This window comes from Apium graveolens, chromosome 4 (assembly GCF_009905375.1).
Source record: "Apium graveolens cultivar Ventura chromosome 4, ASM990537v1, whole genome shotgun sequence".
Taxonomy (NCBI): domain Eukaryota; kingdom Viridiplantae; phylum Streptophyta; class Magnoliopsida; order Apiales; family Apiaceae; genus Apium; species Apium graveolens.
Genome location: NC_133650.1, coordinates 4,063,823 through 4,091,566, shown reverse-complemented (window position 1 = coordinate 4,091,566; position 27,744 = coordinate 4,063,823). Strand labels below are relative to the sequence as shown.

The 27,744-nt window shown below is 32.2% G+C and overlaps 3 protein-coding genes across 4 annotated transcripts; all 3 read left to right on the top strand.

Annotated features, from left to right (window-relative positions):
• Positions 1-9,071: 9,071 nt before the first annotated feature.
• On the top strand, positions 9,072-14,470 carry LOC141717511 (aromatic aminotransferase ISS1). Its single transcript, XM_074519626.1, has 9 exons — positions 9,072-9,489; positions 9,751-9,798; positions 10,410-10,538; positions 10,772-10,831; positions 11,406-11,562; positions 12,448-12,554; positions 12,680-12,738; positions 13,041-13,149; positions 13,771-14,470. The coding sequence occupies exons 1-9, from the start codon at positions 9,427-9,429 to the stop codon at positions 14,221-14,223; spliced, it is 1,185 nt and encodes a 394-aa protein (XP_074375727.1). The 5' UTR covers positions 9,072-9,426; the 3' UTR covers positions 14,224-14,470.
• Positions 14,471-16,998: 2,528 nt separating this feature from the next.
• On the top strand, positions 16,999-19,902 carry LOC141717516 (uncharacterized). Of its 2 annotated transcripts, none has more exons than XM_074519631.1 (6): positions 16,999-17,188; positions 17,291-17,437; positions 17,973-18,050; positions 18,147-18,275; positions 19,059-19,172; positions 19,642-19,902. In XM_074519631.1, the coding sequence occupies exons 1-6, from the start codon at positions 17,074-17,076 to the stop codon at positions 19,722-19,724; spliced, it is 666 nt and encodes a 221-aa protein (XP_074375732.1). In that variant the 5' UTR covers positions 16,999-17,073; the 3' UTR covers positions 19,725-19,902. The 2 variants fall into 2 exon arrangements, with proteins under 2 accessions (XP_074375732.1, XP_074375733.1); XM_074519632.1 differs by having other exon boundaries at positions 17,000-17,188; positions 19,059-19,142; positions 19,642-19,901.
• A 5,476-nt stretch (positions 19,903-25,378) lies between these two features.
• Positions 25,379-27,390, top strand: LOC141717512 (gibberellin 3-beta-dioxygenase 1-like). Its single transcript, XM_074519627.1, has 2 exons — positions 25,379-25,910; positions 26,535-27,390. The coding sequence occupies exons 1-2, from the start codon at positions 25,420-25,422 to the stop codon at positions 27,124-27,126; spliced, it is 1,083 nt and encodes a 360-aa protein (XP_074375728.1). The 5' UTR covers positions 25,379-25,419; the 3' UTR covers positions 27,127-27,390.
• The last annotated feature ends 354 nt before the right edge of the window (positions 27,391-27,744 follow it).

The following is a 27,744-nucleotide window of genomic DNA, read 5'->3' as shown; positions in this document are numbered from 1 at the left end:
GAAGCAGGTTGTTCTTTCCTTATAGCATAGTCTAAATCCATGCAGCCGAGAACTAGCAGAACGTTCTCTTTCCAGCTCTTAAAGTTTGTACCGTTAAGCACATGAATGGAGTTCATGTTGGCAGTTATATTAGCAGCAGATGCATTAACTAGCAAGTAGGAACAAGAAAAACATAAGCTCGCACAAAATTGAAATCCATGTCATACAAAAAAATTAATTTTTAAACGAGACACATAGGACATAAATTTCAAATAAGATAACAATGTGGGCCCAGTGTGACAAGATACCTAACACAACATTAATATTTAGTCTTTGGACAAAAACATTAATTTGTAAGTGGTACTCTCCATGCAGAAATCAAATATTAATAATAAATTTGGTCAAGTAATAAGCTTCCTTTGGACCGGTTATTACTCACATGAAAAATTAATAATTATTACATATTTATTCTCGCATGCATATTCATTATTTGGCCATGAAAAAACCCTCCTTTGGGCCGATTATTTTAACGCATAAATAATAAATACACACATCCTATTATTTCAAAATAAATAAATTTACACATAATTATCACTTTGTCAATATTTTGCTTCAACTAACTTATTTACAAAATAAAAGGACATTAACAAAAGTTAAAAAATTGTGCCCAAATCCGTAACTTAATAAAAAAAATTAAAATATTTCTAAAAATAATATTTTTGCCTAAAACAATTTTCATACCAACTAAAATATGAATCCTATTTAACATTAAAAAATAGAAATTCACAGTTTAAGCCATTAAACCAATAACATGCAGCAGTCAAGAGCTATACAAAGCTAATAATAAAACAAACAAACTTACCAACAAGGTTCATGGCCAGGTCAACATCACCGTTTATTAATATACATATAACATGATGAACTTAGCCTTTTGATTTCATGGCAGTGGCAAACAAAATTAAAAAAACTGAATTTATTCAACACCCCACATGACATTACTAATATGTACTCGATTTTAATACAAAAAAAAATGCCAAAAGGAAACATGTACATCAATTATGCTGAGTCCATATAATATGCAGCAAAATGGTGCACATGGAAAACCAGGGAAAAACGGATTATATATAATGTATATGGCAAAAACCACAAGTCAAACGCATAATATTCTTAATCATGTATTAATCGGTCAGAGAAAATATATATGATCCGAAAAAATATTAACCTACTGATTCCATAAAACCGCATAAGTACATGATTAATACGAATTAAAAAATTAATAATTCATGCATCGTCTCAGATAAGCATTTATAACAATCATATTGTAAAATATGATCAACCCTAATAAATCACATAAGAGAGGCTCGGATACCACTTGTTAGATATAAATCAATACATAACCACAGATCATCTTATGTAATATTATCAAGATTAATATGTAAAATTATAGTGCGGAAGCGTACCTGATTCCATAGCTCTTGAATTTAAATACACTTGAGAGACTTGATCGTGGAACTCGTATATCCTTCTTCTTGATTATGGATTGTGGGACTTGATCTTCCACAAACTTGATTCGCCTCTAGCCGTATCTCACTCAAACCGATGAGAATGGAGGAGTAGAGATTGTGAATAACATTGGAGACCGAAACCCTATTATCACTACTAGAAAAAGTAGAATAGACATCGCCTCAAAGACATCGGTTGTTTTTGGCGCCGATGTAAAAGGTGTTTTAGACATCAGTTTTGAGCAACCGATGTCTTTTGGTTTTATAAACATCAGTGTTTTAGCTGAACTGATGTTATATATCTGTTTTAAAAAAATTAATCAGCGCGCCTTCCCCGTTTCCCCCCCTTAGCAAATATTTCATTCCCTCCATGTTTCCCCCCTCTGTTTTTTGCCTTAGTCAAATTCTCCCCCCTCTTTTTCACACACATTTCCCCCTCTTTTCAATTAAAAATAAAACAAAAAATATTAAAAACATAAAACAAAAAACTCAAAAACATCTCTCTTCATTCTATCTTCTCTCTGAAGAACACCCACATCACCTCTTTTCTCTCGAGTCTCGCTCTCTCTCTTCACTCTCTCCTCTCCCTGAAGAACATCCACAATAATTTCGTCAATCTTTACCGAGTTTCACTCCCCTAATCTGCATCGTAATTTCTCTCACCGGAATTTCATTACAATGTTCATTTGGATTTTCTTGCCGACGTATCCCAATTAGACATCGCAACGATATTGTCCATCTCTACTCTTTTGTAATTACAATCTCTGTCTCCCCCTTGATGTTATATTATTATGTTTATATGTTTGTGCGTGCGTGTATTTGATTTCGATATTGTTGATTTTGCAAGGTTTTCGTGACGTTGATGGCGAATAAGAAAGTAATATAGAGGAAAAGAGCCTCTAGATCTGTATTTGCTGGCGATTCTTGTATTGTTTTCGATATTAGCTAAGTTGAAGTTAAAACTTGAATTTGCTAAGTTTTGAACCCTAATTTTAGAATTGGGGGTTTCAAATTGAAACCCTAATTTTTTAGTTTTTAATTGGTTCTAATTAAGCTAAGTTGTATGCTCTTTAATTGTAGATTTGTAAATTTCTATCCGGATTGCTGGTTTGTCGAAATATAGCTCGTGATTCAAAAGACATACATCAAATATTTATACAACTATAAAGATGTGATGCTATGAATCGTGTAATGATATCACAATTTAGAAGTATGCCTTCTACTTCTTGCATTATAGTGATAGAAATTAAATTAGATACAAGGGGGAGAAAAAAGGAGACAAAGTTATACATCCACAGTGCACTCATCGAGTTTAATTTTAATTTAAACTCGAAAGTGAAGCAAGGGAGCCAAGACGGCGTTATGCTGGCACAAAAACACGCAGTCACAGAGTTGATGAGCTCCTTCATCGCATGTTGAGCTCCGAGTTGGAGCAGCAGGCAGAGTGCTCCAACTCCAATGCTTAAATCATGCTTCATATCATGTACTAAATTAGAATAGCAATGCACGTAATGTCTATATTTGTGTTCAAATACAATTTGAAGCATATAAACTACAAACCGCCAAATCCTACATTTATTAGTTAATCTTATTCTTTTTTTCATTGTTTATCCTCTGAATGGATAAAAAATAGATTTTATGCTGAATTTGATCTTTATATCTGTTGAATCTTGTATAGGTATATTATTTCTGAGAAGTTCTGAAGGTAGTAGAGTTGGTAGTTTAAGTTAGTTGAATGTTAAGCCATGTTCAATGTTAAGCCCTGTTCTTACCCTATGCTTCCTTTGACACCTACTGAATGACGTCTTCTTCACTACGTCATTCATACATATATTATCTACCATTGCATATGGTTCTCCTTGTTAGAAAGCTATATTATTGTGTTGTTTTGTAGATGCTGATATGGAGGATTATGGGTTTGAGTACTCTGACGAAGAACAAGAAGAGCAAGATGTTGACATTGAGAATCAATACTACAATTTTAAAGGTTTCTTTCTTTCTTTTTTTCCTTTTTAATTTAACAATTCTTATATGTGTATTTTATGTGCTTGTGATATTTGCGTTATGCCGGACTTTGGTTTTGCTAGATTATTTTACGGGTTATTAGTTGTTGTAATCACGATGAGATGAGATGGTGTTTTTGGTGGTTTTACTGTTAATCCCCGCACCAGGCAACCAATGTAGCTGTTCTGTGAATAGGAAGGTGGTTTATTTACGAGAATAGCTTTAAATTCTTTAAATTTAGACACGGAAGTCGATGCTTTACTAAGTTTTTTGTAGGCTTTGATCTGGACTTTAGTTGTGTGCTAAGCCTAAGCTGTGTGAATTTGATAGCAACTATGTGAGGTATTTAACTAAATTTATCAGTCAAGGTATAGAAAAAATATCTGCATTGTGATGTGAAGTACTCAGGTAGGAAATTTATCATCTCTTCAAGTGATTTATTCTGTATTTCATTTAAAAAACAGGATTGTATCAACTATATAACCCTAATGCAATGTGGATGTATGTTTCAACTACTTCACTAACATTGCAAGTTATGAAACTAGCTGTTGCTTCTGATCAATTTCTTAACTCACAGTTCTAAACTTTAGATGAACCTCGAATTTATTCAATCTAGAAACATTAAAACTGCTGAATAAAGATACTGTTAAACTCTAAACTTACAATGCTCCATGTGGTACATTTTTTTTATGTGAGATTTTAAGTTGATATCTTTAGAATAAGTTTTAAAAGACAAGAGTAATACATCCTGAAGAAAAAAGATCAGTTCAGGTCAAACAGTGAGTAGTTTGTCCTAGGACAAACTTTTGTCTATATATACAGTAATACCTTTATTAAAGCAATTATATTGAGGGAAGCAAAGTGTTGCAGATCTTGGAGTTTACTTCTGCGCAAAATTTAGGTTTCCAAACAATATATTAAGTATTATGTACCCCATGCATTTAATCGGAGGTCCGATGCCATTGCATATGGTTCTCCTTATAAGAAAGCTGCTGCACTCATTGATCTTGTATGTTCAGCTCACTTCTTTGCCCTCCTCCACTTCATTACAAAATCTTTATAATGTGTCTGAAATCTGAATGCTCAAAAAAGTGCAACATGTAAAAGTAAACAACTTCCTGGAGGTTGGTCAATTTGTTATGTGCTATGGATATTTCTTAGATGCTTCTCTATTGTCTTTGGGCTATAAATGCCAGTATATTTCTGATCCAAATGCTATATATATTTCTGATCCAAATGTTATTGACTATATGCATGTTTTTTTATCTGTTATTCTTAGAATATACGACATTGATACACAGCATTGCAGCATTGCAGCCCTTCGAAATGCTATTGATACACAGCATTGCAGCCCTTCGAAAAGAAATACATGATCTATCCATGACCTGTAACTATCCAGCAGACACCGAGGGAAAAATGTCAAATGGCTGCCATCTTTATGTTTTCTCCCATGTGTTCAGGTGTTGTAATCACTTCTGATATGATTTCTATAGTCGATCAAGTAATTCTGATGACAAGTGTATACCTGAAATTTATAGTTAGAGAAATACATGCAGAGAAATCTCTTTATAAGTGTGTAAATGTATGTTTACATATAATATTATTTTTTTCAGAACTTTACCAATACATATTCTGTTTTTTAACTATTTTTTCCTAATCCATCTCAAATTCATTGATTGAAATGAATAATCTCATTTGTTTTACTTGGACAGATCAGGAGACTGCTAAAAACCAGTAAAAGAATGTGGAAGGAGGACATACAAAGTCTCTGGTGCGGCTGGTCCAGTCGACGACAAGGTTTGTCATGTTTCCTATGAGGTATGTTGTCACTGCCAAGTTAAATAACATGTAGACGATATCAAAGAGCATCTCCCCTGTGTTTTTGGCATGCAAGTCTTATCGAGTTGTAGTTAGTGTAACAATGGAACAATATATTGAAGTTACAAATCTTTTCGATAAGCTTTCTTCATTAAAATTTGGATACACACACATCTGCAGTCTTTTTGGACTTGGTGCTTATAATGATATTCTAATGATACTAGGGCTAAGAACCAAATTTTGCAGTCAAGTTGCAAATTAAGGAAAATATTAAGACTTGTCTATGATACTGATACCAAGTTGTAGTTGGGTTTTTGTGATAATATAAATAAATCAAATTTTACCTGCATACTTGCTCTGATCTCTTTATATTGGACTCATTTTATTAGTTGCAGTTATAACTTGCAGGTTGGTCCAGTGAAGGGCATGCATGTGCAGAATTAGGGGACCTTAATTTTTCAGGTTCAGAAGTAAAAACACTCGTTGAAACAGTTTTGAGGCTTGGAACCGGAAGGTTTGCATGTGTTGGATGTTGTAGCTAGTGCATAATTAGAATAAATGGATGAATATGTGTAGTATTTGATGTTAGGATTAGATGAAAATATTGTACTTGATGTTTGGATAGTGGTTTTTAGATATATAGACAACTGATGTAAAGCAGTTGTTGATTTTGATAGTTTATTGGTTTGGCAAATTTTTGGCATCTATATTTATAAAATGTACATTAATGAAACAGGTAATCAGACATCATTACAATGGAAAATGATGTTAATTTAACACTTTAACAACTGTTATAAAATAAAAAACTGATGTCTATCAAAACTTAATACATCAGTTTTAATGGAACATTGACATCAGTAATATCGAATAAAACCGATATTAAATACTACAACAAAAAAAATCTTAAAACAGAAAACCGATGTTATTGAGCTTTATAGACAGCGGTTTGTTACCAATAGATATCGGTTTGAAATAAAGAACTGATGTTAAAAGTTATTTTTATATCGGTTTATCTTGAAAACTGTTGTTACTGGTATTAGTAACATCAGTTTAATAGCTAAATGGAAATATTTTGTTTATCTCACATATGTTTAAATTGATAAAAATATCATATCATGATAATATAACCCAAATTAGATATGCATTAGAAATTTAACATATTTAAAAACTGATGTTATATGTGTTCTTTAACATCAGTTTAAAACTGATGTTAAATGGGGGGTTTTTAACATCACCCACGAAGACATCGGATTTTTTTGTTCATAGACATCGGTTTTTAGCCGATGTCTATTCTACTTTTTCTAGTAGTGTATGTTCTTTATATATTAGCCTAATTAGACCCCATTAACCCTAATAAGGCTTACTAAGTCTCTCCTTGTACTCGCCACTAAGGAAATGAAAAACAAGGAGTTTGTGTTCCCTGTATGCGCAAGTAAGAAGTAATCAAAGCAACTAATTCCCCCTCTTGTCGCCAGTTAAATGTTGGTGAATTCATTGGTGTAAAAAGAAGTGTTTTGATTGCTTGGCTGAAATTAAGCCACATGTCCAAACATTTGAAAAGTCTACACAAATTGAAGCAAAATGAATTTATTCATTCAGTTATCTTCTTCAGCTCCTAACTGTATTTTACGAAACTCCATTGAAGACCATATACTAGCTTGTAAACATACTGTTATGATGTTGAATTTATTGTAGCTAATCATTTGATTGATTAGAGTGTAGCAACCTCAAGGTTTATATTAATAAAACTATATTCCTCAAATTATTTTATGTTATTTTGATTCCGTAAATTGAACGAAGAACTTGAAACGAATCGAAAAAGATTGTAGGTATTGTATTCAACCCCTCTTGTATGATACTTTGGGACTAACACTTTTATTAGGATGATTCAAGACACGAGGCGAGGCCAGGGCGACTCATTTCATGAATTTCTTTGAGAGGTCGGAATGGCCTCACCAGGATGGTTGGTGCGAGCCGAGGTGAACAGGATGACTCGCATCACCCAATTTTGACTATGCTATGACAATAACCTATGGATGATTCGGTTATTCCTGAATCTCAGGGCCGACACAAGACATTCTTCTAATCATGGGAAAGAATGCGGAGATGGCACAAAATTATAGGGAAACATGTGAGGCCGATCGAGATCTACGCGATTAATTGGATGACTGCATGGGCATAAAAACCCTAACCCTAAGCGTGTAACTTGTTCTCCAAGAAATACGTTAGGCTTGATCCCTATAAATATAGTACGTAGACGCCCTTTATGAATATGTGAATTGACACTCGACGAGAAGTAAGGAAAACACAAAATCTCTATTCATTTATTGACCAGTCATCATACAAGTTCAACCACCACCACAAACAATCTTTCTCCGCCACCAAACACCACTCCCTGGATTTTTATTCCATCCACTAACCCCCAAAATATTGTTGTACCAAATTGTCCGTACTACACATAACGAAAACACTGTTTCGTAAAACTTGTTAATGTCAAAGTATTGATATTATACAAATATTTTTTTTAAATATAAAATAGATAATAATATATTCATAATTAATTTATATTTTTATTCGAAGACCAAAATATATTTTGATTATTTTCAAATGTAACTTAAACATTTCATTTCTAAAATTTCATCCTTAAAAGAATTCCGTTACGTTTGCATTTGTTTTTTTGTTGTTGATAAATATGGCTCATAACCTTATAAATAAGTACACCCTCCGTCCCCTCTTTCTTTACATTTTTTTTCAATATTCACACGCATTTTAAAGCTTCTATATATACTATAGTTTCATAACTTATTTTTAAGATTTTCTTTTTCTGAATAAAAATTAAATATTTAAAATTTAATTCATAAAAATAAAATTTTGAAGATAAGTTATGAAACTATAATATATCTAAGCCTTAAAATACGTGCCGAGTAGTTGAAAAGAAACGTAAAGAAATGAGTGGGACGGAGGGAATATATATTTTTAAAAATTTCTCAGGATGAGGGAGGGTTGAACCCGGTCCTGAACGCTTGAATTATCCTTACAGCGATTAAACATTAAATTATTTCTCTTATGTCAAATTGAAGACAGTTCTGACCTATATTCGCATTTATAAACTAGTCAAATAAAACTGATAAATACGTTACATTTGCATATGTTTTATTAAAACGGTTAAATATTGAAACATCTCTCCTATCTCAAATTCAAGACAGTTTCGACTCATATTCGCATCTATAAATTAGTCAAACAAATTAAGTCAAGTAAAATCACTTAGAATTATTTAAAATCAAACATTTGATAATAATAAAGAACAAAATTTTAAATCATAAATCACTTCGGCTCATTTCAAATTGACCGGCTCATCCGATTTATACCAATGATATGCGCTTCAATAATCAATACTCGAAATGATATAGAAATTTACTATATTTTTTTATCCAATTTTTTAATATATGCCCAACGATATCTGTTAAGAATTCGTGTTTAATTAGTTGTCAAAATTTTATTAGTGAAGATTTTATTAATAATGATGACACCGTATATTCACAAAAATCTCCATCAATAAAATTTTAACGACTCATCAAATACGGATTTCTATCCTGTGCACTTGGACACACAGTATAAAAACCGATGATTTTTTATTTATATTAATTTTCTTTTTTTAGAAACATAAATAAATAAAGTAAAGAGGATGAAACTAGATCCACTAGAGTACAAAAGGCGGGTGAATATAAAGACAAAAGCACAGAAAGCAATAAACAAAACATAATCTACGCAGACCCTCAAACTTAGATAGACATTACATACAATCCTACATTTATACACACACAAATGTAATAACTCAACTTTTTTATACAAAAGCATTTCATCTTTTCACGCTTCTTTCTTCTCTGTCTTGTACTAATTCATCTTCACCTTTCTCAAATTTAAGTTTTTTTTTTTAATTTATTAATAAAATTTTGAAGTTAAAGTCTTGATTTTTTGTTTTTATTGGAGGGGAGTTTTGTGTTTGTAACACCCACCTCATTTTTAAAAGGGTAGGTGGAGAAAAAGAAACCGCCCCTTTTGTTTTTGGGAGGTTTTATAAGGTGGGTTGGTGGTATTTGAGATTGTGATTCAAGAATTGGAGATGGGGTCTTATGGGATGCTTGCTAGGAGGGTTGTTCAGACTGAGACTCCTGTTATGGTTCAGGTAATCTTTGTGTTTTGTGTTTTTATGTGTTTGAGAGAGAGAGAGAGATGGAGGGAGAGAGAGAGAGGGAAAGAAATGTTTAATCTTATGTGTGTTTGAGAGAGAGAGAGAGATAGAGATGGAGGGAGAGAGAGAGAGAGGGAAAGAAATGTATAATCTTATGTGTGTTTGAGAGAGAGAGAGAGAGAGAGAGAGAGAGAGAGAGAGAGAGACATTGGAAAATAACAATTTGGTTTTATATGTGTTTTTTTGTGTTTGCAGATACAAGAATTGATCCGGGGTGCAAAAGATGCAATGTCTTTGGCTCAGGTTTGTTTATTGTGTCTAAAGCTACAAACTTTGTATATGCAGTTGGGCCTTTTTGATTTAATATGTGAATTTTTATATGTGATTAGTTTGTTGAATCTTAGCTGAGTTTGTTATTGTCAATGCCTCTCATGCCAGTCATATCTGTGCGTTACAATGGTTAAATTTTGAAAGTTAAAATCTTTCAATTGTTTGCAGTTTTTAGAGCCAATGAATAATTCGCTCTGTAGTGGCTTTAGTGGTAGAAGGTCTTTTATCAATTAAAATGTTTACTAGCTTAAGCCGCTGAAGCATTCGATAAGAAAAATTAACCACTAGAAAGGTCACTGAACCACTTAAAACTGGCTAATTTTTCTTTAGTATGTAGATGATATGTATGCTTAAATTGTAGTTATGTGAAGACGGTGTTCTGTATTTGATTTCCGGTCAGCCAGCATTGAGATATATAATCAATGAGTAGACAAGTTGCAAGACACAGTTGCGTCGTTCCCTGTTATTGTTGTTCAGTAAGAATTTATAGTATATTTTTATTGTATGTGGAATCGACGTCTTAGACAGAAATGCATGTAAAGATTCATCTGGTTTACTAATCCTGAATATTTTATTTTTTGTAGGGAGTCGTGTATTGGCAACCGCCTAAGCCCGCTTTGGAAAAAGTTAAAGAGGCTGTTTGGGAACCTTCAGTAAGTCGTTATGGTGCGGATGAAGGTCTTCCTGAACTTAGGGAAGCATTAGTTAAAAAGGTTAGCTATTAGATGTTGTTATTGTTTAGCTATGTCTGTTCTGTGTAAAAATTAACCTCTCAGTGGCCTCCTATTATCCAAGACAAGGTCTTTAGTTGTACAACTGTCGAGATTTATGTTTCATTAAAAGATGTACACATACTTTTAATTAAGGCTACCTTAGTCGATTGTTCCGGTCCGTCGAAATGTCTGGAAAAATGTCTTAATTTTTTATTTAATTTTTTTTTATGCAGTTACATCAAGAAAATAAGCTTTGCAAATCTTCTGTGATGGTTACTGCTGGTGCAAATCAGGTAAGAGCTGGTGGATTTGGATGTTTAGATTGAATTTAGTACAAATTTTAATAAAGAAAATATCAAAAGAAAAGAGAAGAGAAAAAGGTGAAGCATTTTTTCAAATCTGACCAGTGAAGGTTTAATTTTGATCTATATATAAGGAACGAAAATGACTCAGTGCACTTCTGGGTGATAAGGTATTTGCATCCATTTTTGATATGAATAGGCTTCATTTTTTGTGTTTCTTCAGTTGGCAGAACCTTCAAATGACTTAGAAAGATCATTTTGACACCAAACGTTATTATAAGCACAATTTTCATTAATAGGAGTGATACTTTCCTAAATGCTTCCTTGCATATTCTTCCTTTCTCTGTTATATTCAGTGACACCTAGTTCAAATATGTCAATGTCTCAATGAAAGTATAGTAATATTCCCTAACTTGAAGTGAATTGTTTCTGCTGACCTTATGGTTAATACTCCCTGGTTTATATGGTCAGCTCTATCTGTTCTGCTTCTACTGTCTATTAGTGTGCATGAATTAAATGTAATTTGGCCTGCTCCTGACTAATCATGTCAAAATCGATCATGCAGGCATTTGTAAACATCGTTCTGACATTGTGTGATGCTGGGGATTCTGTAGTTATGTTTGCACCATATTATTTCAATGCATACATGTCATTCCAGATGACAGGTGTCACTAATATTCTTGTTGGTCCCGGTATTCCAGAGACTCTACACCCAGATGCAGGTGAGAAGGTTAATAGCATGTTCAAGATGTTGTTCTTTAAAATACAGTTTCTGAAGATGGACTGGCTTTTTAATTTTTACTTAATTTTTGTGTAATGGTTGAATGTTAAATTATCTTCATGGCCTGTCATTTACCTTGAGATCAGATGATAAGGTTCTTGTAACATCTGTTTAGGGAAGATATTTTTGTTTTTTTGTTTTAAGTTATATCGTTCCAACTATAGAGTTTCCCTAATGCTCAAGTTTCTTTGTTAAACTTTTCCTTCCTTGGTTAGTCCCTTGATACCGGGTTCAGCTTTCCGCAATGGAAAGAAAAAAAGTGTCTCATATGTTTAAAATTTAGCAGGGTTTCATCATATGTTAGCATTGTTAAGCTAAATATGTTGTGAATCTTTATTTTATTTGCATGGATGTATCTTTGTTGTGTAACCTACACCAAGGTAGGCGTAATTAACGGTTGAGTTGAGGTTTGTGATAGATGAGTGGCAGTCGACCAAGAAAATCTTTGTTTATGTACCTTAATTTTCCAGGCAAATGAGATGCTCCCTGTATTCTACATCCATTGTTCAGTGCATTTTCTGCATATCTCAAGTAGTTGAAATAATATATGTGATTCCTTGCACTTAATTTCAAGTTACAGTTTATATGGTACATAGAGAAAGTGGAATTTGGCTGTTAATAAATTTAAATGACATGTGTGTGTGTTTTTTGTTTACTTCCTGCATTTTGTCAAGTTCCATACTTTTGTATGAGATTTATATAGATAATATATTATTAGCCAAGATGCTTATGGTTATGTAAGATCTTTCTCTAGTATAATTTTCTCGCGAAATTAACAGACCTCCACTTCATAATATTGTGTTCATTTTTGTATTTTGGTTTTCAGACTGGTTGGAAAGGATCTTACAGGAAACTAAACCAACACCTAAGCTTGTTACTGTTGTAAATCCTGGAAACCCATCTGGAACCTACATTCCAGAGGCCCTGCTGAAGGTCTGATTTTCTCTTATGAATGTGTAATTCTGTAGATTCTATATTAATTAGCTCCTCTCAAGATCTTAATTTCTTTTTCCTTCTAATTTCTCCTACTCATGTTTATTTTTTTCTTACTTAAGTAGAGGATATCAGATATCTGTAGAGATGCTGGCTGCTGGCTGCTGGTAGATAACACATATGAGTAAGAATTCTTCTTAGCTAGATCTCTATTCAAAAGTACATTCTCTTGGTGAAACTATTATAATATACTTTGAGAAGCCAAAAGTCAATCTTAATCCATGTCGCAATTGATACGATTCGATGGTCCCTTTGCATTCATATAATTCTATTAAAAGTCCATTTTTGGCATAAACTTGAAGCATTTCATATTGTTATGAGTATGAAAGTTTTGGCGTATGAAAGTTTTGGCATAATATAATTTATTATATTCATTTTGTGTTGACATGTTCTCCCTCAAAGAAGGTTTAACAACATTTCATTCAGGTACTTTATGTTTGATGGTCGAAAGCACACATGTGTGGAGGGAAATCATGTTGTAAACATATTTTCCTTCTCCAAGGCTTATGGCATGATGGGATGGCGAGTTGGATATGTAAGTCATGTTATAGCTTTGAAAGGAATATGGTTTTATCAGATGCACTACCTTTTATCTGGTTGGTATGGCAGAGCTTCAAAAATCAGGGACATTTGCTAACATATCCATATAATTTTTTTAATTATTATCTTAAAAATTGACAGCATTACATTTGTATATTAAATATTTTCTTTTTATCTAATGTAAGCTTTTCTTGAAAATACAAGATAAATAAACTGAACCCTATTATTCACCCTATCATATATGATACCTGTTGTTTTATGCTCTTTGCTCTTAATAAAATAGCCAGTTGCAATTGATTTCCAGTGTACTAATCATATGTGTAATTTGTTTTTAAATTTGTGTACTTGATTAAATTACTTATAATACGTTGTTGGGACTTGGGTTGCATAGATTATCGGGTTTAACCTACTAGCCATATTAATTTTTAACCTGTATATCTGTATCCATTGGCAGCGAACCAACCCCAGTATCCCAACCCCCTTCTGTTTATCACTCACATCTGCCTGCATCACACTCTTTATTGAAGAAATGTTATCACTTTCTTTGTGTCAGTATATATGATCATCTTGTATTGTGGTTGAGACAAAGTATAAATATATTGTGTTCATTATGCAGATAGCATATCCTTCGGAAGTGGAAGGATTTGCTGCTCAACTTCTCAAAGTCCAAGACAACATACCCATATGTGCTTCTATAATCTCGCAGCGGCTAGCACTTTATTCGCTAGAAGTGGGACCAGAATGGGTCACTGATCAAGTGAAAGAACTTGTCAAAAATAGAACAATTGTTCAAGAAGCATTGTCTCCTTTGGGAGAGGGTGCTGTTAAAGGAGGTGAGGGTGCAATATACTTATGGGCGAAGCTTCCTGAGAAATGCATTGACGATTTTGAAGTTGTTCGTTGGCTAGCTCGAAAACATGGGGTTGTTTTGATTCCAGGAAGCGCGTGTGGGTGTCCTGGACATGTCAGGATCTCATTTGGAGGACTGTTGGAGAATGACTGCCTGCTTGCTTCGAAAAGGCTCAAGAAAGGATTAGAAGAGCTGGTAACCAGCGGAATGGTGGAGTGATTGTTCGTCCAACAATTAACATAGATATTGGAATATACATTCACCGGATTGGGGTACTACAATCTTGGGTATTGCTATTCAATAATATTCTGTTACTGCAGGAATTCATATGAAACAGAAATACTTCCTGTCGTGTTTGTATAGGGAAAAAATGCGCTCCATTAAGAATGTGAGTGATCTCTATACATTAAATGTGGAATTAGTGTAAACTTGTGAACATTGGAATTGTTGCAAACTTTTTGTGATTTATACCCTCCAATTCATATTTTCTTGTGCGATTTTTCATTTTCACCATTGAAGTGGAACAGGGTCTGTTCAGTTTAAGCAGCTAGTCCGCGACTAATATTTAGAATTTTTCTTCTGCTCATTATTGATGGAGGCGGTAACACGAGTGTTACCGAATTCTTCTTCTGCTCATTATTGATGGAGACGGTAACACATAACATGAGTGTTTACCGAATTCTTCTTGTGCTCATTATTGATGGATTCGAGTTTGGGATACGTAACTTTGTGGGATTCGAGTTTGGGATACGTAACGTTACTCATATAGAAATGACTACCTGAGGCTACTAGGCTATCGCTCTCATTCGAGCAGATTATCAAGCGAGGCCTGATTTCACAACAAACAACTTGGCCGGTATATTGTCTTTAACGGCCTTGTTCATACTACCGTTTTCAGATTAGTTTTGTATTCACTGATGGTCGTTAAACATCTTATAAGTCTCTTTCTTTCTTTATTTAGCATAATACTTTGCTATTTCCGTCCCGTTTCGTATTTGTCGAAAATACGAGACGACAATACTATGAAAAATCTCATCTCAGTGGACTTGTTCATCACCACAAAGAAAGTTCTATCTTTAGAATACTGGCAGTTTTATACTGTTTGGAAAATGCTAAAAACCCCAATTTTTTTTCCAAAATCTGATGTGTCATATGAATAGTTGACAACATTCCTAATAATAAAATGAGTCCCGAAATGCATTAATATGCGCCCACGAATCAAAATAAGTCACGTGTCACTAGGGTACCTGTCACGAGACTCCCCGAAGGCATGCTTTTTGCCAAATGACATGCCATTTATTAATTAAATATAATAAATAATTATTATAGTAATATACAGTGAACTTTAATAAAAAATTAAATGTCACGAGACTCCTTTTTGCCAAAACACATGTCATTTATTAATTAAATATAATAAAATTTAATAAATTATTATTATACTAATATACAGTGAACTTTAATATAAAATTAAAGTTAGTTGACAGTAACAACCAAATACCATCATAATACTCATTTACATTAGTAACTTTTTAGATATTAAAATATATGTAAATATTTTAAAATTATATTTGTTATTTCTGAATATTTCTAATATTAAAATAATTATTAAAATATAAAAAAATTAGTAAAAAGGCATGCCGAATCATGAAAATGCATGCCTGACTAATTGACGTTATGATATGCCATTGTTGGCATGCCCGTGCCGCTGTGACATGCCACCCCTACATGTCAGTCACATTATTTGATAAAATTTTTGGGAAAGATATTTGGGGTACACGGCGCTATTCATACCGATCAGTGGCATTAGGTTTTTCAGTTTTTGGCAGTGGAGATTGAAAATCTGATTCCACTTCTAAACAATTTTGTTGCGTTTTTTCCTTTTCCTTCCCCTTCTACGATAGAATTTGGTTTCGAAAGACGATATTTTCCCGATTTTACTCTTCTAAAACTAAACTAAACCGTTTCCAACCCGGAAAATATTGCTTGCATGAAAGTGATCAAGATTCTTATAAATTCATAAATTTACAAAAAGCATGGGCATTATCATTTGTTGGTGGTCTAACCAACGGTCAAAGCTAAGTTTTTTGTACATTGTGTTGTAATTGCCGCCAAATATCGAAAATATGAATTACTAGTATTATACTAATTTTTTTAAATTCGGGATGAACGAAAATCGAATTCAGCATATTGTGCTCATTATTATTATAATCTTAGTATTACAATCTTAGGAATAGGGGTGATCACGGTTTGGGTTAAACCGCATAATCCGCGTAAACCGAATCGATATTAAACCGACCTAAACCGAAACTGAAATGTGATTTGCGGATACGGTTCAACTACTTGAAAAATTCGCGCGTTATGGGTTGGTTACAATTATGATTATATAACGTAAAACAATTATATTATATAATCAATAACTAAATTTGTGTTAAATCTCGTCAAATAATCAAGTACTTATTATACATTTTGTGTATTGTTTTCCTTTAAAAATAATGTTGAAGACTTTTTTTTATTTTACATTGAAAATTTATTTATTCAACTAATTGATGAACATGTTATTAGATATTAGTCATTTGCAATTGATACTAGTGATACACTTTAGTGTGAATAAATACATAATTATATTATTAATTATGTAAATTGTAAGAAGGAAAGTTTAAATAGAATAAATGTTGTTGAAAAAATAAGAAAAAAAGAAGAAATTATTTTATTTACCGAGTTCATTAATAAGAAATGTCGTAAACAGCCAAAATCTGCTAAATCAAACTGAATAAAACCGACCCGAGTGGTTTGGTTTTATCGGGTTACGAGGTTCGGGCTGGTTTTTTTTTTTTTCAAAACGCAGTTATGCGGTTTGGTTACAGTTTAATATATAAACCGAACCAAACCGGACCGTGATCATCATGTAATTATAATTTATTTGTTTTCGAGAATATTAAAAAAATGGAAGATTTATTTCCCTTCAAACATATAGTTTTGTATAAATGTAACAGCTATGAGAATTACACTAGCAAGTCTTTAAGCTACAAATTCAACTTTCAAAGAGTGGCAGTCCATTCGCCTCAAATCATGGGAAGCTGCATTTTCAAATTCTCTCTTTCTCCTTCTTTCAAACTCCTCTTCCTCTGTTTCTCTTGCATTCATTTTATTACTACTACTTCCCAAATTTTCCCACCTCTCCAAGGTATACGATGTTCGGGAATGATTTTCGCGATTTTTTAGTTCTCATTTGAGCCGAAGCCTGTATACATTTTTGGTAAGAGTAATGGTGTGAAGTTTTTTACAGGTCTAGCATGTGCAATAGTGAACTGTGGAGAGGGGACATGCAGAGTTTCAAATGCAACATTACTTGGGGTTGAATGTGATTGTAAACCTGGTTGGAAGCAGATTCCTGTTGTTGCTTTTGCCTTTCCTTCTTGTGCTCTCCCTAATTGTACGTCTCTCTCTCTCTCTCTCCCTCTCTCTCTCTCTCTCTCTCTCCCTCCCTCCCTCCCTCTCTCTCTCTCTCTCTCAATAGTATATACTTTTACCTTCCAACGATGTGATTTTCAAGGTATATAGTCAAAAATAGATTTATGCACACAGATGAAAGTTGTGTAATCATATGGATTGCTTTAGTTCTCTGTTTTATGCCACTTGTTTTGTCAGAGCACTCTAGCAATGAGGTTCATATTTTCATTGCTCCTTGTTCTTGTTCTTGGTTCCACGTTCTTGGTTCCACATCTGTTTTACAACTCATTTTAAGCCCATTCTTTATGAAATTAGATGTCTCCATTATTTATTTTGCATCTCTCTCTCTCTCTCTCTCTCTCTCTCTCTCCCCCTCTCTCCCTCTCTCTCCCCCCCTCTCTCTCTCTCTCCCTCCCCCCGTGTTATTGGTGATGTGGCATTATAAATCCAATTTGGTACCTCTAGTATTTTTCTTAAAAACGATACTAATAGATAATCGATGATTTATGAAACTGCAGGCACAATCGATTTTCAGTGTGGAAGTGGAGCTCCACCGCCACCGCTTCCAGCACTCAAACCCTTCAATGCTTCAAGCCGTAATAATTTAAATTTATCTTTCGCTTAAAATTAACTGGCATAGAAACTATATTTACAATACACGAACTGAAAATGACGATAAATTATTTTTTCAGCTTGTAATCTCGTCTGGTGTGGCAATGGAGACTGCGTGGTTGATGAAACTAGTAATACCCATTCCTGCCAATGTAATCAGGGGTTTGCAAATTTGTTAAATAACCCTTCCTTTGGTTGTATTGAACAATGTAAGTTGCCTTCTTCATTGCATCTTTATGTGTGTTAGTTGTTAACGTTTGTAGTCTTCGGAATCTCTAATTAAACTCGATCCGATTTAAATTAGAAAAAACCCGATCTGATTCGATTCGGCCCGAAAAAAAGTCCGATTAGGCCCGCCTCGAGGGCCCAAACGGGCTCTAACATTTTCGGAAAGGCCGGTCCGACCAGTCAAGGTCAAAGCCCGGAAAGTCCGGTCCGATCAAAGCCCGGGTTTTTTAATGCATGGTCAAAACCTGGCCTCATGGGTCTTTTGTGCATCTGCAATCCATATTCACATCAAACTTATGGGCCTTGTGATTAAACGTTTGGATGACTCTGCTGAAACTCAAACCTTAAATATTTGTGGACTTGGTACGTGAGATACTTATAGGGAAATGTTAATTCCAGATCAAAATTTTTATTTCCAGAGCTCAAAAGGTATTAAAAGACGAAAATACCTCAACATTATTTTTTTATTGTATATGTCGGGGTAGATTTGTCATTTCATGCTTTAAAAACTCTGGAAACTAAAAATATGATCCGTAAATAGCATTTCCCTACTTATATACATAAATTAAAAATGGGGCTAATCAGGGACATACGATTGTTGCGGTAACACATAAACTTATGCGATACAATATGCTGCTAACAATCGCTTGTCCATAAGTCTCCCATTAAAAATACATCGCGTGCATATGCTCTACTAAAATTTGACTCTTGACTTCTCGTAAACTTGTTACCGAAAGCTATATATGTATCTACTTTGTTTTCAGGCTACTTGGGTGCAGATTGCAAGAACCTGGGATTAGGGACGCCGCCGGCGCCACCGGAGACTAGTTCAGGCTCGCCAATAAACGGTACGAAGGAATATCAAGCTGATGCAAAAGGTCCAATTATAATCTGATAATAAGTTTAAAAAGTTTAAAAACTACTCCCTCAGTCCCGACCAATTGTTATCGTTATCGTTTCTGAGAGAGTGTCTGACACGCATTTTAAAATGAATATAAAGTATAGTTCTGAATTAGTTTTTTTTTAAATTTTTTTTCTAAATAAAAATAGAATGTTTAAATTTTTATTCAGAAAAAGAATTTTTTTAATTTTTTTTATAACAATTTTTAGAAACGATAATAATTGAGAGGAACGGAGAGAGTAGAATTTTTCCACTTCGCGTGTGAGCAAATACTAAGAGTTAGTGTCACGGTAAATGTACTATACTAATGTGATTTTCGATATCCACAACATATGATTGGGCTCATATCAAGCCCAGTTTTGGTGGAAGTGGATAACTAGATAAGTAGATTTATTGGGTTTTAACTGGGCTAACAAACACTTTTTATCTGTATTTTTGGGCTGCAGGATCAAATGGAGCATCCAACAACATGAAGAATATTGTTGTAGCGCTGATTATTGCTTTAGTTTTTCAACATGAATTTAGGTAGAGTGGTGAAAAGAGGCAGCACAAATTTTATGCTTCACTGACTTGTGTACTCTCGAACATCTGTTTAGTAATTGTTTAAATTTTGTGTTAACATATATACTCCCTCCGTCCCAATTTATCTGTTATGTTTGACTTTTTACGGTCAAATTGACCCAATTTTAACCAAAATTTTCGTATAATATATAATCAAAAAAAATTATAAAAATTATAAGAATCTCATTTCCATTTCCGTTAATATGATTGTAATCTTGTGATTTAGGCCCACCAGACCGAATGTGCAAGCGACTTTAGTACCCCATCTCATATTATGTGTATTGTTTTGACTAATATGTAATCAAATTGACCAATGTTTGACCGATAATTATAAAAAATTATGTATTATTTTCTTTTAAAAAAATTAAAAATACATTTGAAAGAAAATTAGATATATTTTATAAGACTAATTAGCACTTTACATCCCAAAACTTTAGCTGAATCTCTATTACTTTTAACCTTAACAGTTTGCATCCTAAACTTAAAAAACGGTGACTTTTTGCATCCCTTTGGTAGTTTTGCTGTTAAGTCAGACGTTAACGTTAATTGTCAGAAGAGCATTTTTGGTAATATTTTTATATTTCAGTTTGCATCCTAAAATTTTACTCAAATCTTACTTTGCATCCTAGAATTTTGTAATTCAGATATCAAAAAATAATGGTAATTTCAAATTATCAAAAAATAAATCGAGTTATATTATTTTTTATGTTCACATTAGGATTTTAAAACTGGACCATTGGTTAATTTGGTCTAGTTTATATAATTTTTTAAGGCGGAATCTTTACTATATTTGTTGTATATTAAGTTCTAAAAAGTTAATTTATAAAATTTTATGACTTACACAAAACTCATAAATTAATAATTAATTCAGTGTTGTTTTCACAATTATAATATAACTGAAATTAGAAAGAAGATAGAGAGAAAGATGATTAAGAATTTTATAATACGATATTACTTTATTTATAAAATTTACAAATTATAAAAGCATAAGTTATTTATAAATTTAAGAATATATTTTAGGTATTGTACAAGTAGATATCATATAATATTATATAATCTTGTCCGTTTAAATTAATTTTCAAGTATTAGAATCATACTATATTTAATTATTCTCGTTACGCTTATTTTATTTAGCTAATGATTATTTACTAATTTTTCTTAATTTAATACTCCATACGTCTCATAATTGAGGCTACTACAAATTATAGGACCATAATTGATTTTTAAAATTTTCTTTTTTGTGTAAAAAATTTAACATTAAATTTTTATTTGGAAGAAAAGATTTTTAAAAAAAATGAGGCAATTATATTTCATAAGAATTTTAAAATGCGTGTCGAACTCTCATTTTCCAATATAAAAAATTGGGTGGGATAGAGAGAATATTATACTTCGACTTATTATATTTTATTTTAAATTATATAAACTTGGAAAAAGAAAATTGAATTATTTTAGATAAATTTATTTATTTGTTTAAAATAATTGTGGGATGCAAACTATTATAGTTTAAAGTTATAGACCTAAAATGAGATTCAAGATAAAATATGGGATGCAGACTGTAATTTACATTTGCATAAATTTTTTGAAAATATATATTACCAGAAATACCCCTCTGACAATAACGTTAACGTCTGACTTAACGTCAGAAACGTTAAAGGGATGCTTATTGACGGCGTTTCTAAACTTTGGGGTGCAAACTGTTTTAGTTTAAAATATTAAACCTGAAGTGAGATTCAGCCAAAGTTTTGGGATGCAAAGTGCAAATTAGTCATTTTATAATTATACTAGTTTTAAAATTTATTTAGTTATATATTATGCATAATTTGCGGTCAAAATTTAAATAATTTGAGTGTTAACTAGTCAAAACAGAACACATAGTTCCGTTTGAGAGTGCTGTTGAACATTGTTGTGTTGTGAGAACAAGAACTATTAAGAAAATTAGATAACTGTTTGGTATTTTTTTTAATTTATGCATATTTTAAGATATAATATATAAAAATAAGGTTTTTGAGAATGTTCGATGGTGAATCTGATAACTATTTTGTGCAAAAGCTAAAAAAAACATTTTTTTTAAAAGCACGTGGGACATGTTTTTGCTAACAGTTACTTCTAGACCAAAAATACTTTTCAGACAACAACTTTTAGAATTTACCAAACATCTTTCTAATAGTTTTTCAGCAAAAAGCTTTTTTAATTAGATATTGTTGTTGCATACAGTTACATCAATACCGAACGGGCCTTGACATAAGATGGAAGGAGTAGTTTCATAACCGACGGATAATAATGGATTAGCATGTGATTAAAATAATATAATTGCCCTACATAGGGCCATAAAAATTCTAGACCTTGAAATGTGAAATTAGAGAATTTGTTTTTGTCTAATAGAATTAAGACAAGACCATAATGTATGTTTAGGGATATTGTTTGGTTTTTTATTCTCTTGAGTCTTGTCTAATGAGAACATTAACCTCAAACTTCTTTTCATTTCATTTCTGGTCTCCTTATCAACACACTTTCCGACACTTCCGCACGTTAAATTATGTGGTAAAATTTGTCAAATCACACATGGGTTATTTTAGAGATTTACTTGCATAGTTTAATATCACGGCTTAGCGGTGATATTTCAAGCCGGTTAACAAGAATAAAATTAAGAATAAGATATATTTTTATATTAAAAATTTATTCTCATTCTCGTATAATAAGTTAAAATTCTAAAATCCAAACGATCTCAATATCATTTTATAAGTATTGAAGAAAAATGACGTCATATTAAGAAAAATAGTTTTCATTTTCTCTCTAACCAATTTTTAAAAATAGTTGTTAAATATCACTTATAAACTCCCCCTGTTTTTCAAAAAATTATAATGAATTTTTTAACTCCGACTCTTTTAAAATTCTGATTCTGTCCCCGCACAAAAAAGGAGTGAAAGTCGAGGATTATAATTTTTTGTGGATGGAAGTAACCCTCAAAATCTTGTACTACTTTGAAATATGTAATTTTTGAAATTTTACAACGATGAGCATGTACACACCTACTTCCTTTATTTTGTTTTTCTTATTTTTTAATTAAATATATTAATACGATAATACATTCAAGTTACAAACTTATGAGGTGAACATGCAACAGGTTGTGTCACGAGACCTCGTTAAATTACAAAATCTTGTCGTTAAAATACATATCCCGTCGAATCCGCTGTCATTACATTTTTATTCATTACCTTTTGTATTCTCTTCAGAAATTCAACCGTATCAGAAGCCAAAATCCGGATATATTAAAACAAACAACATAAAATTGTGCTGACTAATCACACTTAAATTTTTTTTGCTTTAGTTATTTTAGTTGTCACCTGACCAATTATAAATCAATAACTTAACTTTTATTAATAAGCGAAACCTCTTTTAAGTGTTACTTTGGTTTCACTTAATTTTTGATTCCACCGCCTTTTGATTTCACCTTTATGATTCATGTTATAACTCTAAGTGTATTATTGTTATACTTTTTGATTTCTATATGACTTATAATTCTATATGTATTATTTTTACCCATTTTTTGAATTTTATAAGCCATGCTTATTTATTATTTTTATAGATTTGAATCTTATTTTTAATTATGTTTTAAAATATATAGGTTCATAAATTGGCCAAACTAAATAGGTTTCGAAAAATATAAATCACGACCAAGTAAATAGGTCATGTGTTTAAATTGGAATATTTTAATTTGGATTTTTTTAATTTGTTGGTGGAATTCCATTTTAATAAAATGATATGGATATTATAAAAACTGTATTTTGGTTTCAACCATAAAAAATAATAAAATTGTTAAAACTGTAATATGATTACAATTCTATTTTCATAGAATTCTAAATTATTTCTTCATAGGGTACTTGGTTTCATCTTAATACGGTTACGTCGTATTTTGATTTTACCCCTACATTTCTATCTTTCATGTAGAGTTTTATATTATTTTTTAACAAAATATAAATTGTTGGAATCATATAATAATTACGATATTTCTATTTTCACAAGATTTTTTTATTTTTAATTAAAATAATAAAATTGAATCATTTATACATTATTATTAATAAGGGTAATCATCTTTTTTATGGGGTACTTTGGTTTCACCCCTTTTCGATTTCACAAATTTTTGGTTTCACCTTTTTTTATATCTTACTATACATCTAAATATACAATTTTTTTCTTTTTTTGACTCCTATATCAATATGACTTAAAATTCTATATGCAATATTTTACCCATTTTTTGATTCTTATATACAACATATTTATATTATTTTTATATAAACGGAATCGTATATACATTATAATTTCTAAATTCATACCTATTGAATTCTATTTGAACACCAAATGCAAATTTATACATTCATAAAGAATATTTTATTAGAAAAAAATATGCGATCACAAAATATATAAAAACACAAATCCAGCTAACAATAAGAAATCTAATATGCAATTACTTATAAATGTTAATTTAATATTTTGCTAAATTATCCTTGTGTGTTGCTCATTACTTCGCTAAAGTTTTGATGTAAAATATTAGTTATGTCTTTTTGAACAACATATACATAATAACGTTGAGTTTATTGTTCTAAGATTTGAGTTAATGAAAACTACATATAGTTTCAAAAGAAAAATGACAATAGTCGTATAATTTTATTTATTATATATTTTAATTATAATTTAGAATAAATTTCTATAATCATTATTTAATTTTAATATTTTGATCTCAGCCCGTGCTTTGCACGAGTTATCAACTAGACTCCATTATAACGAAATTCCTGTTTTATAAATCAAACGGTTTTATTTTGACAAAAAAAGAAGTTTCAACCTCTATTGTTTATATTGAATGTAAAAATTTGTACAGAGATAAAGTTTAAAAGAAAAAAAATCAAAATTTTATGTTTTAAGACATGAACAAAGATATACATTCACTTTGTCTCCTCTATATCTTACTCTATATATAATATGGAAAATACACTAACCTGGAAAAATGAGTCTAGATCCGAAAAACCGAATTGAAATTCATGAAACGAGATCCGATCTGAGATCCGAATCATATAATCCGATAATTATCCGAAAACCGATTTAAACCGATCCGAAAAATACCCGAACCAAAAATTTAACCGAAAATGATTCGTAATACAAGATCCGATTATAATTTGGAACCGATTCAAACCGAATAATATATACCCGAACCGAATGACCCGAAATAAGCAAAAATTATACTTTAAACAATTTTATTTTATGATAACATACTTATTTAATCATATTTTTTTGTAAAAGTATATTATATTACATTAAAAATACTAAATTAAATAAAAAAGATATTTTTTAAATCTCAAAAATTGGAAAAAAAATAAGTTATGATCCGAAAATATCCGAACCGAATTTAATCCGAACCGAATTATGTCCGATCTTAATCCAAATTTTATCCGATTTTAATCCGAATTAGACCGGAACCGAATCACATCCGATCCGATCCGAATGACCTTCAAATATATTATAATCCGAAAGTAGATCCGATCCGAAACCGAACTGGTTTTGCGAATTGCCAGGTCACTAGTATCTTCTTCTGAATCCAAGTACAAAGGCTTCTTTCATACCTCCACCTCTTTTACAACACACAGTGTCTAATATTTCTAGCTTCATTCATGCCTTCAAGACTTTCTGATGTCTTTGAAACTCATCCAGTTTTTCAACACCACCACAACCAAAACTTGGACTTGAACTCACTTCAACATTTACCCGATTCTCATGCATGGGCTTCTGAGCTAACTAACTGCTCTTTAAACCCAGGTATTAATGGTCAGTTCAACTTACCAGTTATTGACTTAAATGATCCAATTAACGGCCCAAAACATGTGGTACATGCATGCAAAACATGGGGTGCTTTTCAAATAATAAACCATGGAGTGCCTAAACAAGTTATTGACAATATGGAGGCTGCTGCAAAGAAACTCTTCTCTCTTCCTTATGAACACAAACTTAAAGCTGAGCGGTGCGATAATGGAGCTGTTGGTTATGGCCCTATTCGGATCTCTTCTTTTTTTCCGAAACGCATGTGGTCTGAAGGCTTCACCATTGTTGGCTCTCCTGTTCAACATGCTCGCAAACTCTGGCCAGATGATTACACTTCTTTCTGGTATTTGCACACAGTTTTATTTTGCCTTTTTACAGCTTAGAAGTTATAATGCATGCATATATCATATTCCCTCAGAAATAAGTTGGTCAGAAATGTCCACTTTTCGTGTAGTATCATGATTGTCAGAAATGAGTTTGTCAGAAATGTCCGTTCTCTTTTTAAGCAAAATAGTCTACATTCTTTCAAATTCATAGCATGTCACTATATATTTAATCAATTTTGTAACTTCTGTTTAGAATGTCAGAACTCAGAACCTCAATACTGAGGTCATTTGGAGGGGGGTGTCTGCGTGACACTGTGTGTACTGTGTTGTTCATATTCAGAACAAAACAAGGCCACACATATATTTTATTGGTAGGGTACCTAGTGCTAGTTATAGATAGGTATGCACTAGATTTTTAATTATATATGAAGATGAGAAGATTTCATATATTTACTAGTTGCCTTGTCCAAATAAAGCAAGAAATGAATTATTAACATGAATGTGGACCAGGATCAGAAGATATGGAGATATTGCATTTACAAAAAAACAAATCAGTTTTTCAAATATGTGCCAAGGACAATTGTTCTTATATCAGAAAACAACAGTAGTGTTCTACCAATTAACTTTTTCTCTATTTGCAGTGATGTTACAAAAGAATACCAGAAAGAAATGAAAAAACTAGCTGGAAAGCTTATGTGGATCATGCTAGAGTCACTAGGTATAACCAAAGAAGATATTGCATGGGCCGGCCCAGATGGAGAATTTGATGATTCTGGAGGTGTCTTGCAGTTGAACTCATACCCAGTTTGTCCGGATCCAGGCCGGGCTATTGGTATAGCAGATCATACAGACTCTTCACTTCTTACTATTCTCCACCAAAGCAATCAAAGTGGATTACAGGTATTTCGAGAAGAAATAGGGTGGGTTAGTGTGCCTCCCATTGAAGGGGCATTAGTGGTTAACATTGGTGATTTGCTCCACATACTCTCTAACGGGCTATACCCGTCTGTGCTCCATCGTGTTGTAGTAAATCGTGATCAACACCGTTTATCCATGGCTTACCTTTATGGCCCTCCAAACAATGTTGAGATTTCGCCTTTATTAAAATTAGTGGATCGCTATCATCCTCCTCTTTACAGGCCCGTGACTTGGACCGAATATCTTGGAATGAAAGCTAAGCTTTTCTATGAGGCACTTTCAGCTCTTCGCCTTTCAGCTCCTGCAAGTTGCTAGAGATTCCAGATTATGTTCTTTAAACTGTATGCAATGGACATACATTTGCAGGAACATAAATGACAGTGCTATCTTGTTTAGTTTCACATGCTCTAGATTTTTTGTTCTAGGCATGTTGTATGTTTATAAAATCAAAATCTATCCTACTCAATCATGAACAATATTGTCAAATCAAGTTAAAATTGATCAACTAAATGGCAGCACAATATGGTCTATGTTGTAGTTTGTCTTGCCCTACACATATACATATACTATCTCTGTAAATTTCTATATATAACTTTTGTTTTTAGTTTACAAAAATTTAAATGCCATACTAATAATAATCTAAGTATTTTCCTAGTTCAAATGGATTGTATATATTTAGCTAGTCACCTTTTAAGAATTCATTTATTTAAGATAAACGGCAGATCACTAAAAATGATTAGTTTGTGGAGAATGTAAAGATACATAGAAAAGGTTTGGGAACTTTTACAAAATAGTTTCACACTATATTATTAGTATACAGTTTTCGGAAATCGCACTTATTCGGTTGACGTACCGATTTGCGATTTATCGAATGATTTTTAAAAAATCGGATAATTTATCGGCGATTTATCGAAAATCGGTCAAATTGGACAA